The 17,990-nt window shown below is 40.4% G+C and overlaps 2 protein-coding genes across 6 annotated transcripts; one reads left to right on the top strand and one right to left on the bottom strand.

Annotated features, from left to right (window-relative positions):
• Window positions 1-235: 235 nt before the first annotated feature.
• CEP70 (centrosomal protein 70) lies at window positions 236-11,926 on the bottom strand. 3 transcript variants are annotated; one of them, XM_038181934.2, is made up of 16 exons: window positions 11,690-11,926; window positions 11,118-11,217; window positions 10,840-10,963; window positions 10,353-10,533; window positions 9,865-10,034; window positions 8,666-8,725; window positions 7,889-7,988; window positions 7,407-7,495; window positions 6,705-6,779; window positions 5,490-5,592; window positions 4,664-4,834; window positions 3,873-4,019; window positions 3,175-3,343; window positions 1,756-1,870; window positions 824-903; window positions 236-443 (listed from the first exon to the last, which is right to left on the bottom strand). In XM_038181934.2, exons 2-16 carry the CDS (start codon window positions 11,176-11,178, stop codon window positions 382-384), a joined length of 1,707 nt encoding a protein of 568 aa, XP_038037862.2. In that variant the 5' UTR covers window positions 11,179-11,217; window positions 11,690-11,926; the 3' UTR covers window positions 236-381. The 3 variants fall into 3 exon arrangements, with proteins under 3 accessions (XP_038037862.2, XP_038037861.2, XP_038037863.2); XM_038181933.2 differs by having other exon boundaries at window positions 11,698-11,926; XM_038181935.2 differs by lacking the exon at window positions 11,118-11,217 and having other exon boundaries at window positions 11,698-11,926.
• FAIM (Fas apoptotic inhibitory molecule) lies at window positions 11,824-17,888 on the top strand. 3 transcript variants are annotated; one of them, XM_072040677.1, is made up of 5 exons: window positions 11,824-11,980; window positions 14,248-14,383; window positions 14,662-14,890; window positions 16,195-16,244; window positions 17,125-17,888. In XM_072040677.1, exons 2-5 carry the CDS (start codon window positions 14,273-14,275, stop codon window positions 17,272-17,274), a joined length of 540 nt encoding a protein of 179 aa, XP_071896778.1. In that variant the 5' UTR covers window positions 11,824-11,980; window positions 14,248-14,272; the 3' UTR covers window positions 17,275-17,888. The 3 variants fall into 3 exon arrangements, with proteins under 3 accessions (XP_071896778.1, XP_071896779.1, XP_038037899.1); XM_072040678.1 differs by lacking the exon at window positions 11,824-11,980 and adding an exon at window positions 12,062-12,085; XM_038181971.2 differs by lacking the exon at window positions 11,824-11,980 and adding an exon at window positions 13,569-13,625.
• Window positions 17,889-17,990: the final 102 nt, after the last annotated feature.

The following is a 17,990-nucleotide window of genomic DNA, read 5'->3' as shown; positions in this document are numbered from 1 at the left end:
TTCCAGCCAACCAAGGTAATGATGGAAGTGTCACTGCTAAGACAGTTAGAGCACCTGTAACTCATATTTACCCTTTTGATTGCAGCTGATATAGTTAGTGATTTTGTTTGGTTCCTGGTTTTGTGCTGTGTTCAGTTTCCTAGATTCTCTCTGGGACCACGCGGACCAGTTGTTTGTCATTATTTAAATTTCCCTTAAATTGACCATGAAACACGAATTCAGAGAAATGAAGGAATGCAGTAGCAAAGCCAAGTTTTTATTTATGTCAAAAAGTGTGAAACTTTATTAGGATAACAGAGATTAGAGGTAGCTGTAATGGTATTCGTCAACAGGCTGCTTCATGGGTTACATAAGTCTTCCTAGAATAGACCAGACTAACTGTTAACTAGCTGCCAATTTCAAGTTTTGTACAGTAGGTAAAATATCATCCAGGTTACTGATCTCTGGAACAGAATGAAAAGCAAAATGGTAAGACATGTACATAGAACACCCTCAAGTTCAGCCAAAATTCTAGCTTAAATGTTAGATATACAGCTAGTGAGCAAAAAGCTAATACAGAGAATAAGCTCCTCAAACCTTTTAATGTTTTTTAAAAAAATAGTTTGTGAGTAATGCAATTGAATGTAAATCAACCCCATTTTCAATGAAAACAAACTTATGTTGGTCACTTTCTCAGGAAAGAGTGAGGCAAAAGTTAGCACCTTTTGTTACACTTTGTGTTTTGCTGCACACCAGGAGTAAACAAAATAGGTGTTAGCTATTTAAAGTCTTCAGAGGAAGCTTTGGCATGAAGATAATTACAGCTGCTGCAAATATTACTCACCTAGAAGACGGAGCAAATCTTGAATGAGAGCTTGAAATGGTGGAAAGAAGCACTCATGTTCTTCTAGCTTATTGATTATACTGAAATTTGTAAATAAAAATATCAGATCAAAGATGTAAGACCATTTTAAGCTCACTCTGTTGGCTGTCTTGCCACACTGTGCCATTGCTTTCTGAAAACACTGCTGCTTCATAGGATGTAAATGCATCTATACCAAAAATGCATTCTCAAGTTCTGAAAACTGCAGGCAGCAACTGTTAATTGTCAAAAGATTCTCTCTAATTTCACTATTTCTGCCCTATATACATCCTTCCTTTCCTCCTTACATAGCACCATGAAATTTTTGGATGGGAACAGTAGCCCCTGTATGCTAAATATACTGCTTGGGGGTGGCTGATGTAACTGCTTCAGAGGTGGAGGCAAGGAATATTTTACAAGCAGCTCATCTCTAGTCAGAATTGTGAGAAGCATAGAGAGGTTGAGGGAGTTAGTACTGTCACATTAGTAACTGTGTCAAATTTACTGCTGCAATTAATCTTTTTGAACATTTGTATAGCATGTTCTCAGTGCAAGCTCTCACAATTTGCTACCACGTGTATGTTCTCAGCTGTTGACGATGAGAGTAAGATTTGTCCAGTTCCCAAAATACACGTGTAGGAAGTTTGAGGCATACATTCTCTCAGCAGCTAATACATGTCAGTATTACACCTGAAGCCTTGAAACACTTTCAGCTCCCCACCAACATGCAGTAGTTGCTTTGTCTCCTCCTGAAACATAGTTCCATCTAGGATAGTAGTGAGTCCTGAAATGTCACAGCTCACTGATTTTGAAGCAAGTGATTAAAGTCACTTGCAGTATCAGACTTAGACAGGTCTCTCAATTAGCAAGTTTGAGGTTTGAAGAATTGTTGCAGATGGAACAGCCCTAAATACCTGTGAATGTCTTGGGTCCCCAGAAGCTGCTGTACCTGCTCATTCACATTCTCGTTAATGATGTCACACAGTTTCCCAACAGTATCCACTACCACAGTGGGTGGAACTGAACTATCTGGAAAACAAACATTCATGTTTCTGGTAACAGTAAAAACAGGAAAATAAGCCATAATTCAACTCTTAAAAGTACCCAGAGTTTATTCAGCTTTCACACATATTGGCCTATGAGTTTCATCATTAACAGAAAGCAAAGTGCCTACGTTCAGAAATAAATTGATGTTACTGGGATGAGGGAATCTCTCATTAATCCTTTAGTAGCTAAACACTTGTCAGAGCCGTACATTCTCACAATTGAAATAGTCCTAAAATCTTCCCTACACTGTCAGTGGAAAGCAGCCAACTGAAATTATATATAAAGAGGTTATTCATTAGGTTCCTGTAACATGACAGAAGTGCACTGTAGGGGGCTAGGCCAACAAGGAACCTGCTCATCCACACTTTGTGAATAGCCAGAACTTGGTTGGGTGTTGTTTTTAACCTGCCTTGACTACTGTGATGAAAGGTAAGGGGCTCTTTTTCCTTCTATCACTCAGTTTCAGAACTATTTGCGGAGGAGATTTCTGCTGAGCTCCATTGCTTTGTGACTTTTAGGGAGATGAGAAGCCTCCTCAATTCTGTGCTGGTGGCAGGCAGGAAGCTCGCTGCTCTCTTTGACTGAAGTTCTGAAGACCTTAGTGCAGGAGCCTTGCCCTCTGGTTGTACACCTGCAGCACAGCCAAGCCTTTAAACCCATGAGCTCAGGGAAAATTAACAGCTGCTGCTCTTCAGAAGTACAAAACCAGAAAAGAATGGGCACCTGGAGGTAACTACTGCAGGCTTCTGAGTACTGGCACTTAGGTCTCAACATTCAACAACACAAGCTTTTTTTTTAAACAAACAAACAAACAAAAACTTTAGGAGCATTAGAGGTAAGTTCCTGAGGACTGGACGTACTTACTCTTGAATGAGTTACTGAGGAGAAATATATAGCAAAGGTTATATAGATAACAGATGTTCCAAAATTATTGAAAGAAGCAACACACCATTCTTAACTTATTTTTCAAGTAGAAAGATGATGAAGGAGAATTACTAAGTGAGTGCAAATGAAACAAAACTGCAGCAAAAAAAAATAAATAAATAAGACATCTCATGTTGTTCCTTTATCCTTCCTCTCTGGTATTTCTCAGTAGCTCCTAAAGGCTTACAAGTTTTTTCCAACTCCCAATAACTGACAGCCCGTTTTTATGTTTCAGTAAAGAATATACCTAGTGTTCTCATTACTCAGCAGCTCAACATATCCTCTGTACAGAGCTGGCCTTTCACGTATCATCTTTTTCCTTTGGAAATAGTCTGAAGGAAAGCCAGGCAGTAAGCCCTTACCTAGTTCCAGGAGCTCGTGGAGATTTCTCATAGCGTTGGTCAGTTCCCCCAGTTTTGTGTAAACCTCATTCATTCGTGGATAAATGCCGTTCAGAGAATTCACATCAAACAGCTTCTGGAAGTGCAAGATTATTGCATACAGTGTCGGTAAGGATGGCGTCTGGCTGTTCTGTAGTAAGCAGAAAGAGTAAATTGGCAGTGCTGTTGCTTAGCAAGGATTCTTCCAAACCACGAAACATTCTTAAAAGCAGTCTGTGAAGAAAACCAGGTGTTAACTTCCCTTATTAAACCAAAGCATTTCAAATATTCTTAAAGCCGAAGAGTTATTTTGAAGAGGGTTTTCAGACAGATATCCAGCATACCAAAAATATTCTTTAAAAATACTCTTTTGAAAGTTTTCTGTTGCTTATTATGTCTGTTTATATATTCTCAATGCTGACAGAGAGAAACAGACATAACAGGATAATACCCAAGACTACAGGGCAATGCAAATTCATCATTGGCCAAATGACTTTGATTAAAGCAGTCTTCCCCAGGGTGAATTTATCCATTATGTTAAAATAGTCTCTGACTATTGAACATCTTCACACACCTATTTCTTAAACTCCACAGGGCTTTCAGATGCACAGGTCTAATCAACATGCAGAGAACACATTTTAGTACGTAACTTTTGTTTATAGGACTCTGGTAAGAATTACCTTTTCCTTGTTTTCTATTTCTTCCAAAACTGTATCTACAATGAACTGAAGGTCTTGAACTCGTATGGATTCTCTGTTTTCCTGTGGATCTGTGGTGTGCCAGGGCACCAGTTCCAGAGTCAGTTTTCTCAATGACCTGTGTAAATCCTTTTAAGAGGGAGGGAGGACAGCTTATTATAATAACTGCCTAGAGTTGCTTTTACTACAGAGATAGACTGATCCTCTGTTTCTCATACGCAGAAGTATTTCAGTTTTAGAAACAGCAAGGTCTTAGTTTTCATGGAATTTAAGCATTTTCTTGTTTACATTCTCTGAATTCAAACAAACACTGATATTCTGAAAGTGAAAAATACTTCATATATTACTGCCTCAGTGAAATAAGAAGTGTTGGTCACAGAAAGCTTGGTTTTAAACAAGATTACTTCAATTGTATTTAAATCAAAAAGTTACTGTTCTGGTAAGGCAAAAGGGAGAGAGAATGTGTCAGCATTTACGTGCCGAATACAAAAACTCCAAAGCCTACACGTGGTCCTAGGGACTCAGCCAGTGAACAAAAACATTTATGTAATATACACAGAAGAATACATCTGGCCTGCATGTTTTTCACTTTCCTATGCTTTACAGTGGTATGAACATTTTTAAAACTTTCTGCTGTCCATTTAATACCAAGTCAGACAACAACAAAGGTTACACACACACACAAAAAAAAAAAGAGCTACGTACAGGGAAGCACTGAGGGGTTGTCAGCAGATGAAAGGAAGAATATAAAACCAAGCGTGATGGTTCCTTACCTTTAGGGCCATTAGCTGATCTGCCCACATTTCTATAGTGAGTGGAAGGTGCTCAAATCCACATTCCTGTCCGTTCTCTTTGACATAATTTTGCACTGGCCCTTTACTGCGCCTATATATTAATGGCGGAGCTCTTGGACTTCGTATGATAGAATCGATATTGGACAACACCTTCAATACAAAAAAAAAGTTATTGCTCAACTAGAACATTTTATAATAAAATCTCTCACCATTAGAATAGTGATTATCTAAACATTAAATCATAAACATCTCCAAAAAGTTACTATCGATGAATTTTATAGATGCATTCAATATATAACAGAGTCAAAGGTTTTAAAATATGGTAACTAAAAGATATGTGAAAGTAATGCAAATAAGATTTCCCACTGAGAGATACTTGATGTTCATCTCCTTGCAACATTGTTACTTCCACTTTATATTTTGCTAAGTTTTACTATATTTGGTCTTTCTTTATTCAAAGAGAAATAAAAGCTACCATCTCCTCAGGCATTTTTAGAACCGTAACATCAGGATGTGATTTACACAGGATCTTGATCACATACCCTCTCCTAAAAGGACTTGGGACTAAATCATCGATTTGGTGTTTACCAAGCTAGTCTCTGCTTTTTTGGTGTATTTTCAGGTAGTTTACACTAAGCCCACATAAACTGCCATATGCCGAACATTCCACATGTTATGGACAGGGCTTTATGTAAACTCTTCGATTCAAAATAGCAAAATTCAGTTTACATAGCTAAACAAAACTAATTTATTATATTTCATTATGAAAGTGCTAGATACACACAGTACAACGAAGTTTGCATACCTGTAAGTACTGCTGGCTCACTGCCTGCAGCTGGTCTGCTCCTGCAGTATTCTCAGGCTCTTTCTTTTCTTCTGTTCCTTCTCTGATACCGCTCCCTGAAGACCTGCATGCCAAATGCATACAGTAGGTTACACAAGTAGCCTTAGCAGAGACACAACATTCAAATGGATTAAAGAACCAGGAACGTAGCACAAACTTACACCTACAAAGTGAAGTTTCCATTTTATAATGCCTGCCAATACCATTCAAACTGAGCTAGCTTAAGAACGTAATAGCTAATGTAAACATCAGAAATTTATCTCATGTCTCCAGGCTGATGTTATTCCAGACTGCATGCTAATGTAGAGGGGACAATACTAGATGTGCAGTTATTATTCGAAGTTCTACAGTGGCTTTAGAGGTGAAACCCAGAATTTTACTCAACATAGTCAAATTCTATGCACAGTCTTTATCTACTTCTGCATGAACATCTTTCCTGCCTTACTATATATAACTCGCTACCCTTCTTGTCAATTCTAAGGTGACTTTCAGTCTAAAACTACCATCTAAATCACACCCAACGCATGAGAGAAAAGATCATTTAGACATACACAATGTAAAATGAAGAACCAAACGTTTTTAAAGTAGCATCTTCTTCAGATTACGTACGGTGCTACAAAATATGTAGCATTCGGTATGCATGTGCACGAATGCTTAAGTGAAATTCCAGATCAAGACACTTTGTCAACACTAGATGTCTAATACCTTTAATGTACTTTCTTGAAACGTTCAAGAAAAAGAGAAAAAAATCTAAGTAAATTTCTAAGCACAATATAGACATAACCTCACGTATCTGCAACCGTTTGCCAACTCTCGTAATACTCCCTCATTCACAACCCACAACACAACCAGTAACTTGCTTTGGAGCTCACAGAGGCAGCAAACACCACTGTTTGGTCCTGCCCATACTGCCTATGGGAGCGCTCAAATCCCAAAAGACAAAATGAAATTACAAGGACACACTGCTGTGCCCCCACCTGGGCACCATGCCATCACTTCCTGAATCCACAGGGTGTCTTCAGAGATGCACAAGTGTTTGTTGCCCATAAACCTGGCTCTAGGGAATGGTGATAAGGTACATGCTTTACAAAGTATTTTCAACATTACAGATAGCAGAGTATCTTTGCCTTTAGAAATTCAGAGGATTCATGGAAGTTACTGAAGAAAAACACTTACTGGATAGTTTTCTTTAAAATTTTCTCTAGTTTCTTCACTCGCTGCTTGTAAAGTTTTAATTCCTGTGCAGTAGGTCTGTTGGAAAGAAATAGGTCCGTATTATTTGTGTGTCTTGCACTTGAAGGCATCCATAAAACTCAGCCAAGTGAAGAAGTAAGAAAGCTCTGCCAGTGCCGTATCATTCTGGAAAAGAAATTCTACAACAGTAGAAAGGAAATTCTACAGTGGCAGTAACTGGAATGCAGATAGAGTGCACCACCAAAACCCACTTTTGCTGGCTTAGGCTTTCTTACTAAAGGAGTCTGCATCTCTATGTTGACCAGCAGGTTTTAAAGTGGAAATCAGGCTTAGCAGTAATGCTATTAGTGGAAAGACTACGTTTTTGTGAGTGTTCTGGGTCAGCCAGCTCACCAACCCGGGCTGTACTCGTGCACATTTTTACTGCTTTTGCTAAATAAAGTGCAAATATTGATGCAATTGTCCAACACAATGCACTGCACAATAGTAACTGATACTATTATTAGCATAAGGAGGGCAGGTTAATTGTTGCTGGCCTACTAGAATATGACTTCTTTTACAAACCGCTTTTAAAGGCGGATTTCACACTACGCTTTTACAATTGCTGGTGCGTTCAATTTCTGTCTTTGTAAAGCAAAGTCTACTGAAGTGCCTTTACAAAGGATGATATTTATCCTTTCTCACCTTGTTTCCAAATCTTTCTTGAGATTTGCATTTTCAAGCACAAGCTGTTCATTCCTGGCTTTTGCTTCAAGAAGCTGATTCTGGAAAGACTGCAACACAGACTGCATTATTTCTTTTATTTCACTCGTTCCATAATAACAAGCTCGAGCACTTTAAAGTATGTATGTGTTAAGAGAGGTTCCCATTTGCCTTACATAGCAAGGCAGCACAGATGAGGAAATAGCCAACTAAGATCAAGAGCTTGCTGGAGGAGACCACAGGTGGAGAACCTGTGATTAACGAGGTCTTTGCAGTGCTCAGCAAAGACTCACAATATAGCACTGAATCTTTGCATAAATAGACAGTGAACCATGCCCAGAGAGTTTACAAACTATGAAGACAAGACCAAGCAGATAGAAATCAAAGACACATGTATTTCTGTGTGGATCTTCAGGGGTTACCATTTAGAGATCTGCATGGACTTATTCTTAGCAGTTCCATACCATCAGCAGTGCTCTATAATTAGGAGTAGCATCCAGATTTAAAAACTCTTCCTTGCTTTTTACTTCTCTCTGTACGTGATCTTCATCTTTTTTATATTGCCTATTAGGAAGAATAAACTCTCACAGTTTATTGCAATTCAATTACCTCAAAGCTCTAAGTTGGTTTAGTTAGCAGTTATGTATGATAATGTTTCCATAAATTGAAAAATAATCATAATAGAAATTTTGCCCTAAGAGCCACTGCTCTCCTCCTCTCTTACTCTGTGAAGCTGTTTCATCTACTAATTGAGTACACTTATTCCTCCAGAGAAATTCCAATACAAGCAAATCCCATTTCAGCTTTCAAGATAATAATCTCAAATTACAGCAACGTCTCTCAGGTATCTGCTGGTTGCTCTGTATCACGTAGGCACCATGGTGGAGCTAAGAAGCTGGAACTTTTTGTTTTTCCCAGTTGAGGGAGCACAGCGAGTGCAGTAGTTCTTCCTGTAAACCACTGCAAGAAGGGAAGAGGAAAAGCAACCAAAGGCTTGTAGCTCAAGTGGCTAAATACACCTGCGTTCCTAGCTGCACTGGCCTCCTGACCTAGCAGCTGCTTAGACTAACTGACAGTTATTCCTGGGATGAATCCAAACTTCCAAGACCATTAGAGTCCCTTGCTGTTTCTTAGATGCTAGTGACATCTGGAACACATTTACCTATACAAGTTTTCAGAGCAGTAAGCAGAAAGAAAAAAACTTTGAGCAGTTGGACCACGAGGTATTACGTGAGACCTACCTTAGCTCCTTTTTCATTTGATTAATTTGAGATTCATAGTAATCAATCAGACAAAGAAACCTGAAAAAAAAAAAAAAAAAGGAAAAATAAATAAAATTATAAATAAAAATAATCGTGTCCTAAAGATACAATAACCAGCCCATTGGAAGAGGACATCTTGCACAACTGCACTGTTTCAGAAGTGACTGCATCAAACAGTAGGTTCTCCCTCATATCCAAAAAAGAAATGTAGAGACATTAACCCTGTATTAGGCTCAAAGTGTTAAAATTACTCAAGACAAGACAAAAGCTAAATCCTTCTGACAGCTTCCTTGCCTTCTGCCTGTTTTCCCAGCACACTTAACAGCACAGCACACTTGTCAGTTCTAGGACTGCAGTGACTTGAACAAAGAGTCCCACATAGCCTGAGAACAGGGATCTCCAAAAAACTGCAAGTGCTTTCCAAGAAGCAGTTGCAAGAAAATAAAGCCACAAAAAACTGGACAGCTGAGAAACTGCCTTTCCTCTTGAGCCACTCTGTGATTTTCTGTTTAGATACAGGTGAGAAGACCCAGGGAACCAAATTCAGTGATCCTTTTTCTCATTTAGTGGGGGCACAGCAAGAAAATGCCAGAAGCACACAGACAAACCCTTTGAAATTCTTCCTAGGTTAACATTACTAGTCAGACTTGGATGACCCAGCCACACCAGCTCAACTAAGCGACAGTTACACGAGGCCTAAAAACTGTCTAATCTCTGATTATAGTAGATAAGTAGAAGTTTTATTCCACGAAACATATGCTTAGAATATTTTTATAACTTGCACAAAAGTACCTGGGAAAACTTACAGCATGCCTGCAGTTAGCAGGTGCAAAGACTGCTTTCCCAGACAGTTCCTTAAATTTACATTTTAAAACGTTAAATCCCAGAATGAAATCACCCTAGCAGATGCTGAATGTCCAATGTGAATCATTCTTCTCTCTTTGCTGACACCTAGCGTGGCTGAGAAGTTTTACTTTTTGCCATGGATTTATCTAGCTCACATTTATCATGCAACAACAAATTATTGCATTAATGTACCTTTACAAGGCTTCGTATTTCAGCTTGCACTCCTAAGGTATCCAACTTTCTTTGTATTAAGTATCAAGAACAATTATTCTAAAATCTGTTTCTTCGTTTAATGCTACAGATTCATTTGCCAACACAAGAAAATTTCTTACTGCTGATCCAGAAGCGACTTGGGAGCTCTTTTGCAAAACCGGCAAAACATTTTGGTTTGAGCGGCAACACGCTGCTGCTCCTCCATCCCAGCTTTGCACAGCTCCTTCTGCAAGCGGGCAATAATTTCTTCCTGTTCTTGCAGCTTTTCCTGTTGCTGTTGATATTTTGACTGTGAAGAGATTATAGGAGCATTCTGAAATTATTCTAATTTGCACACCGGAGACAGTGCTCTACTAGCCCAAGTAGCACTTGGTCCTAAGGAAGCTTAGTACTTGCTTTTTAGACATACTGAAGAGGCAGTGGAAGAAGGGTTCATATTTTTTCCAATTTATTATAAGAAAATGCTTCAAAAAATGTAAAATCTTACCAATGAATAACGTACTAACTCTGACACAAGATTCGTGTTTATCTTGACCTATGTAAATATTTCTAGTGCTTTCAAAAGAAGACAAAAGTTTGAGTCCTCAGACAGCACTGTGTGAATTACCTGTGAGACCTGCTGATCTTTTTGAAGTTCTTTGACTTGATTCTGTTGCTGGCAAACTTTAGCTATCGTCTCATCTTCCAGCTGACAAATTTTTGATTTAATGTTTTTCACCACGTTTTCCAACTCATTAGCCCGTTGTTCTTGTCGAGATGCCCGACCTCGTTCCTGTCGTATCTCATCTCTAAAAAGATAAATCCTTGATTCAAATTAAACTCATTTCACTAAATACAGTGAAGGATGCGCAGGCCCGACAAACATTATCTGATAACACCCAGTAATAGCCTACGGCAGCAGATATAGTAAATATGCTGCTGTGAGACAAAGCAGCAGATTAATTAAGACAAAAGCTCAAGCAGATCTAGGCCAGCATTGCTGCATGCTGGACAAAAATCTCAGGGAAAAGGTCTCAGGCCTCGGGTGTGACAAGCTCCACCCGGCAGAGCTTTTGCTCTGCATTAGCAAGTAAATTCCTCCTGCCACATCTCACCTCAGATTACGATTAGCCTGCATGAGGCCTTGCATCATCCGCTGGTGGCGGTCAGTGTCTTCCACCAATGTTGTTAATGCAAGCCTTATTCCCAGAGAAGACTGAGTATCTATGACGATCATATCTGGAAAAATACAGAATAAGCAAATTCTTAGCAAAAGGCTTTTAATAACTGAAGACAACTGTATCACCGCTACCAAATGGAAGTGATGGCTTTAGAAATACCTTATGAATTCTGGCTTAGTATGCAAGAACTTGTAAAATTGGCTTTTCCTTACCTGATACATTTCTGCTGTTTTGGGGGGCAGCAAGACTCACTGGTCTCAACCCATGCCGCATTAATAGCTTGTTTAAGTTTTCCCATTCGGCTTTCTCCTGCTACAGTTGGGAGAAGAGGCAGAAACATGAATTCTGAAGACAAGCCCATGGCCTCCTATTCCTCTAGTTGTGCATACAGTGGAAGACACACAATGCCCCCAAATAAAAACCCAAACCAACACGAGAAAAGCACAAGAAGTAACGGGCACACAGTCACACCAAGCCACAAAAGCCACAGTTGCTCTAGGTGGACTTGTAATATCCGTAAAAAATATTGGGGAAATAAAAACACTAAACTTAACACACAGACCATCCAGGATATTTTGATCACTGTTATAAGAGAAAAATACCAGATCAGGCCCCAAGCTCGGGCTCTCCCCTGGCGGCAGCGCCTCAGGGCCAGCCCTGCCTCACCCCCTACCTCCCGGCCGGGCACAGCTTCTCGGCAGCCGTGCACCCGTTTTGCTCCGTGTTTTATTTTTATTTTTTATTTGGTTTTCACCGCCCGGCAGCCGGGCCAGCCCGCGCTCACCCCGGTACCTCAGCCATGGCGAGGAGCGGCCGCTCCGCGTGCGGGGAGCGGGGCGACGGCGGAGAAAAAGGGAAGAGAAGGAAGGGATCGAGCAGCTGGCAGGGATGGCGGCGAGATGGAGGGCGGGCTCCGGAGGCTCCTGAGGCGATGGGGCCGGGGCCGGGGCTGGAGATGGGGCCGGGGATAACGTCCCGCCCGTTCTCCCGCCCGGTGGTTGTGAGGGGAGGGCAGGGGGGCGGGCGGCCGCCATTTTGAGGCGCGGGGCGGAGCAGGGAGCGGAGCCCCGCTGAGGTAGGAGCGGGGCAGGGCTGGGCCGAGCCGAGCACGGGATCTGGTTCTGGTTCTGATCTGGGTCCGGGTCCGCTTTTCTCTCCCTCAGGCACCGCCGTGGAAGGGGTGGGCAACAGCCGGGGGTGGGGTAGGGCGGCTGCGGAGCCCGGGCTGCTGCCGTGTTGCGTTATCCGGCTGCCAGGAGGCGGCACCGCGGGTTTGAGTGCAAAAGAATGATGTTTTGTGATAAATTCTTGTTTTTGTCCTTCTGCACGGCACGTTACAGGACGAGGCAGGCTCTCGGGATGGTGTGGGAGGTGCTGGGAGAGGATTTGTGTGTGTGTGTGTGTGTGTGGTGGGGGAGCCCTGTGCCCTGGGCTCAGTACCTCCTGCTGTACCCACACACCTCACAGCAGCAGTTTGGGTGGGTTCCTCGCAGAGACCCTATTTCTGCTTTATTTATAAATAATAAACAAGCCCCTGCCTGTACAGGACTGCATCCCATGGGGGGCTGCTCACCTGGGCAACGGGAAATGCCGTGCAATGATGCAGCCTTTGCTTAGGGCACTTTCATCTCATCAGAGACAATAAATGATCTCTGAAACAATCTATTTTTTTTTCCGTTTTCAAACAGAAACATTTGTCACTACTGCCAAAAACACAAACAGTCCTACAGCAGTGTTACGCACGTTTTAAAATAGATGCTTCAGTCAGACTGAAGGAGGTTTAATTTTAAGTGCATGCTTACCATTGTGCTGAAAAGAGACCCTAAAGCTTGCAACCTTAATTCATTTTTTCACTAGAAAGTACAGTTATCAAAAAATCAGTTGTCACTTTAATTATAGCTGTTGGTAACTAATAACTCCATTGGGTTAGAGCGAAAGAGCTTGCTTTAGAAGTGCCTTACGGTATTCTTCTGACAACCCATGGGAGTTTCGTTATGGCTTGTGTAATTAGCAGCATAGCTGAGTCCTTTCCTTAATGCAGATAGCTCTAGCACAAACTGATTTGGTTAGTCAAAGCAACGTATTAGAAATAAGCCAGCAGTGTTGTAAAACCACAGTCATTGTCAAAACAAAACCCTTAAGCGAGAAGCAAGTGATTTATTTGTGATGAACGTAGCTGTTACCATAGAATTGCCAGGTTGGATTGCTACCAATGATTGTTGAAAACTTCGGCAATGATTTAGAAAAAACAGCAGGTGGAAGTTGTTCTCCTCTGCTATTTCACGTCCCAAGGTGGCAGTAGCCTCTGGTTACCGTTTGTGACTGAGGTGTGGAGGCCTGGCTTTAGTTCCTGCTTTGGTCAAGCTGTTTCCTTCCAAGCTTTTGTCAGGCAAACCATTGTTCCATCAAAGAAGTGACAAAATTGTGATGTGCTACCAAAGGCAGAGTTAATTGCACATACTGCTTTTGTAAATTAATACTTTTATCTGCCTTTTAGTCCAAAAGTGTATTACCACTTATATTTCTGGTAGTGCATGACAGTTCTTGACACTTTAAAAAATAACCATGACCTTACCTGGAGAAACAAGGAAAATGTAGCTGTCAGCACTTTCCTGCTGCTATTCTGCTTTTCTTTTTTTCTTGCTGCTAGTTGGATTAAAAGCCGTTTTGGTTACTATGGCATCCCGCGAGGAGATTACTGTCTATGAAGATGAAGTAAGGTAAAATACCAGAACTGAGTATGAACAGCTTTTGGAAAGATATCCACCATTCCAGCAGTCGCTTATGACAGTATCTAAACTCTAAAATTATTTAAATGGAAGGATATCTTTCCCAATCTTCTCCCCTGTGTGTGTTTTTGTGTGCAGAGTTGTATCTATGAATGATGTAGGTAAAACTTATGAGAGATTACAGACAAATTCGTTAAAACAGAGTAAATTATAATAGCTAAACTGGTCATCCCAACTATTTTTCAAGCTTAGAAGCTAAAACAGTTTCTCAGAGACCAAATAAAATACTGCGTTTTAGTGCCTGCCAAGAAATAATTGTCAAGGAACATCTGAGCTCTGAGTACAACTTTTTAGCTATGCTGTCACCTGAAATGGATGTTTTAGAGGTTAGACGGATATATGTCTTTGTACGGCGTTTGTCAAAGTGAGTTTATTTACCAGTTTTTTGTGATATTTTTGTAAAACATGAAATTGTAAGTAATTGTGTAAGCTTCGTCTTTCAAGTCTCATTTCACAGCTGTAAAAGGCGACTTGCCTGAAGCAGTGAAGCTTTGAACTGTAGTCATCAGAACTCTTTCAGTGACAACTAATTTACTTTGTTGTGTTTCCGTAGGTCTCGGTACAGCCACTTGGAGAAGATGACAGACCTGGTGGCTGTTTGGGAAGTAGCTTTAAGCGATGGTGTCCACAAGATTGAATTCGAACACGGGACCACTTCAGGAAAACGTGTCGTCTATGTTGATGGCAAGGTGAGTTTGCTCCGTGCTCAAAATTTGCTGAGATACAGATCATATAAGTGCACTTCCATTCAAAAGCCATCAGAACAAACAAAAAAAGCCTAATACATGCAAGTGAGGTATATTCAGTTGGCTAACTTTGCCTAATTTAATGAACTACATCATTTCAGTTAGTGTTAGGGTGTGAGTACTGAGCTATTTCCTCAGTTCTAGTTCGTTTTGTGTTAATACTAAAACATGTTTCCAGGTTTGTCCATGAATACCCATGGTCTTTATTTTCTTTTCCCCAGGAGGAAATACGAAAAGAATGGATGTTTAAATTAGTGGGTAAAGAAACATTTACTGTCGGAGTAGCCAAAACCAAAGCTACTATTAACATTGATGCAGTCGGTGGTTTTGCATATGAATATACTTTGGAGATCAATGGAAAAAGCCTCAAGAAATATATGGAGAACAGGTCAAAAACAACAAATACTTGGGTACTGAGCTTGGGTGGTACAGACTATAGGATTGTTCTAGGTAAGTAAATACTGAATAACTTCATGTTGCTGCCTTCCAATAAACTTGTGTGCACTAAATAACTGAAAATTAAGAGAACGCATAGTTCAGTGGCTAACACTATTAGAGAGAAAAATCCTGGGTGGTCTGGAACTTCAGAATTAGATGCCAATGACAGTCAAAAATAGCAGTCTTGTTAGGTCTGAGGGAGCCTGCTGTTAGTTTTCTGTTCTGCAGCACCGTTGTTAACTAGGTAACCAGTAAACAATGCTTTCCTTTCAGAAACCATAAGCCAAAGTCAAGGAGTCTTTAACTGAAGGAGTATGAAGGTGTTACCCTTCATTTTTTGATAAATTAATTGGCTTGATATTTTCTGCAGCACTTTTTAAATGCAAATTCAATCTAGAATTTCCAGATAATGGTTTTTCACTTTCTCAGCAGCAGGGCAGTATATCTGTTTTCCTCCACCCCCCTTTCCAAAATACATTATAAGAAGATGGGTGGGAGGGAATCCACTGAGGAATTTGTCCATGGCATCTATCAGGAGAACTTCCTCTTGGGTATTGCTGTATGGTTAAACCTGGATACAAGAGATACTGGGCTCTGATTTCTTCCTAAGCCTAAGGACAGAATGAACTGCCCCAAGGTGACGATGTTGAGGGGGAGAAAGGCAGTTTTAATGACAGAGATAACCTGGTCTCCTCAAAGACTTTTTAATTTCCCTGTACTTACTTAAAAGGCAAGCAATATTCAACTCTCTATTGATGGTCTGTGGACAACAGCGTCAGTAATGTAATTTAGGAGGTTCTGCTGGGAAAAGTAAAAATGTACTGTTTCAAATGAAAATAAGAATCATATTTAAAGTGATACTTCGGTTTCCAAAGGGATTTTAAGAATACAAACAGTACAAATAGATGTTAAATAATGCTGCTTTTGAATTAAGCCTATCTGGAAAAAAATGTTAGCTTCATCAAATAAGCAGTACTCAAATAATTAGCACAAATGGCTTCATTTTTGTTTTCAAATTTTTCTGTTTAAGAATGTCAGAACATCGCTTACAGTATTGAGAGCAATGCAGTGTTAACAGCCAGGGCTAGGGAAAGGTAAAAATGTGTATTCACAGCAAAAATAGTTTGCCCATTGATGGCAGAGCCTCCCATCTTTTAGAACAAACTTGTAGCTCAGGTACTGCGGTTAATTAGGAACTTTTCTGAGGAATTAAAAGTAACGTACAGTAAATTTTAAAAATTCTCAGATCTCCCTGTCTGCAGGGGGAGGAGGGAGAGTCTTGTTCTTTTTACTTTTTGTTCTCCTTTCCTTCACAGAAAAGGACACAATGGATGTGTGGTGCAACGGTAAAAAAATGGAAACAGCGGTACGTGATCATTCCCAAAGGCTTTTCCTAGGCTATGGCTGTGTGACCAAAGCTGACCAAAATCAGCCACAGCACGTATCTGTAACGGGCTAGCTAAGCCCCAGCGAGGAGCACGGCACTTCAGCAGGGAGTATGAGCATACATTGAGATAGACAGTGTGCTATTGCCTGTCCTGAACTTCCTTCGCTGTTATTTTATAACCAAGAACATTTTATATCCTGACTTAACTGTTAAGATGCCAAAAGTCTAGCCCTATAAGGATAAACAATGCTTTACACTTTTTAGACAAATCTTCTGGGCCAGTTGTCCACGGTTTTTAGGGAGAACACTTAGAGGGGAGTGGGAGGGACTCAAGTTTGTCACAGACTCTAGAACCACCTCATCCAGACCCGCTCACGGTAGCGGTGGCTGGGAGCTGAACACCTGTATTCTTTTACGGGTGCTGATTTTGGTCGATCTAGAGATGGTCCCTAACACTTTGGGCTTAGGTAATTTTGTTGGAACAAATAAAATCTTCTTGCCACACCAGCATTAATGTGTAGAGCAGATGGGCTGTTAAAAGGCTTCACATATTTGGTGCCTTTATTTTCTGATGGTTCTATGTAGACTTCCCCATCCTCAAAGGATGTGCTTTCTCACCAGAGCTCACAAACTCAAACATTGCCATTTCTGCTTACGTGAAATCTTGATTGTCATTTTCACAAATCTTTAACTGGCAAAGCTGCATCTGCAATTCTGCAGCGTTCTTCAGCAACCACCCACGGCTACTCTAATTACAGGAGCTACAAGTGGTCGTGACCTTGGTAACAGTCTGATGCACTGAGCTTTTATTCTTACCGAAATACCGCGTCTGTTTTTATTCTTGTCTCCTTTCTCCCAGGGTGAATTTGTAGAAGATGGGACTGAAACTCACTTCAGTGTTGGTGACCACAGCTGTTACATTAAGGCTGTCAGTAGTGGAAAACGAAAGGAAGGAATTATTCATACTCTTATTGTGGATGACAGAGAAATCCCAGAGGCTTTGGAGTAGCCTCTGCTTAACCGCTGGCTGTAGGACTAAGATCAGAAATTTCCAATTACTGTGGTAATTATTTGAATAAGAGGCATTTGGATAATGCCCTCGCTAATATGCTTTACTTTTTGATTAGCCCTGAAGTGGTCAGGCAGTTGGACTTGCTGATCGTTGTAGGTCCCTTCCAACTGAACTGTTCTGTGCGTAGTACTTGGCACACCTAGTTGGTGCTGGGTTTAGTTTCTAGGTTCTGTACCTGAAATTAATCTTTTTGAGGACCAGAGGAACACAACTGTACAAGCTCTTACATTACCATTTTTTTAAAAAAGCTATATAGAGAAAATATGTGACACTAAGTGCAGAGAGGGCAGGTAAAGTTATGCAAATATACATACTAGGAAAAAAAACCTTGCTATAATAAATTGCTATAATAAAAAGCAAGCTTAATATCCAGTAAGATGCAATCCTTTAAACACGTGTATTTGGAGGGAGAAAGCACATACTGAACATCAGAATGAGCTGTTAAAGTTCTCTCAGTAATTACTTTTTTTCCTATTAAACTGACTTCAAGTGTTTTCCGGATGCTGTTAGGAAAATAGTTACATAAATCAATAAAAAGGTTATTAAAGGTTGGTACGAGTTCTTGCGTAACTGTATTCAAGTTGTATTGTGCTATGAAAACTGTTGTTTATCTAGAGCAAGAGGAAAGATGATACATTATGAAAAAAAAAAAA

This window comes from Anas platyrhynchos, chromosome 7 (assembly GCF_047663525.1).
Source record: "Anas platyrhynchos isolate ZD024472 breed Pekin duck chromosome 7, IASCAAS_PekinDuck_T2T, whole genome shotgun sequence".
Classification (NCBI taxonomy): domain Eukaryota; kingdom Metazoa; phylum Chordata; class Aves; order Anseriformes; family Anatidae; genus Anas; species Anas platyrhynchos.
Note: the sequence above shows the minus strand (reverse complement) of the source record. Positions and strands in the feature narration are given on the sequence as shown.

What these genes read in the sequence shown, in the direction of transcription:
- CEP70 (XM_038181933.2), bottom strand. An exon ending in AAGTCGCTTCTGGATCAGCA is followed by an intron (nt 8,726 to 9,864) that starts GTAAGAAATTTT and finishes TTTTTTTTTCAG; the next exon opens with GTTTCTTTGTCTGATTGATT. An exon ending in TGAGCCAGCAGTACTTACAG is followed by an intron (nt 4,835 to 5,489) that starts GTATGCAAACTT and finishes TTTGTATTGAAG; the next exon opens with GTGTTGTCCAATATCGATTC.
- FAIM (XM_038181971.2), top strand. Translation starts at nt 13,582, where the DNA reads ATGGCATCCCGCGAGGAGATTACTGTCTATGAAGATGAAGTAAG. An exon ending in GTCTATGAAGATGAAGTAAG is followed by an intron (nt 13,626 to 14,247) that starts GTAAAATACCAG and finishes GTGTTTCCGTAG; the next exon opens with GTCTCGGTACAGCCACTTGG. An exon ending in TCGTCTATGTTGATGGCAAG is followed by an intron (nt 14,384 to 14,661) that starts GTGAGTTTGCTC and finishes TCTTTTCCCCAG; the next exon opens with GAGGAAATACGAAAAGAATG.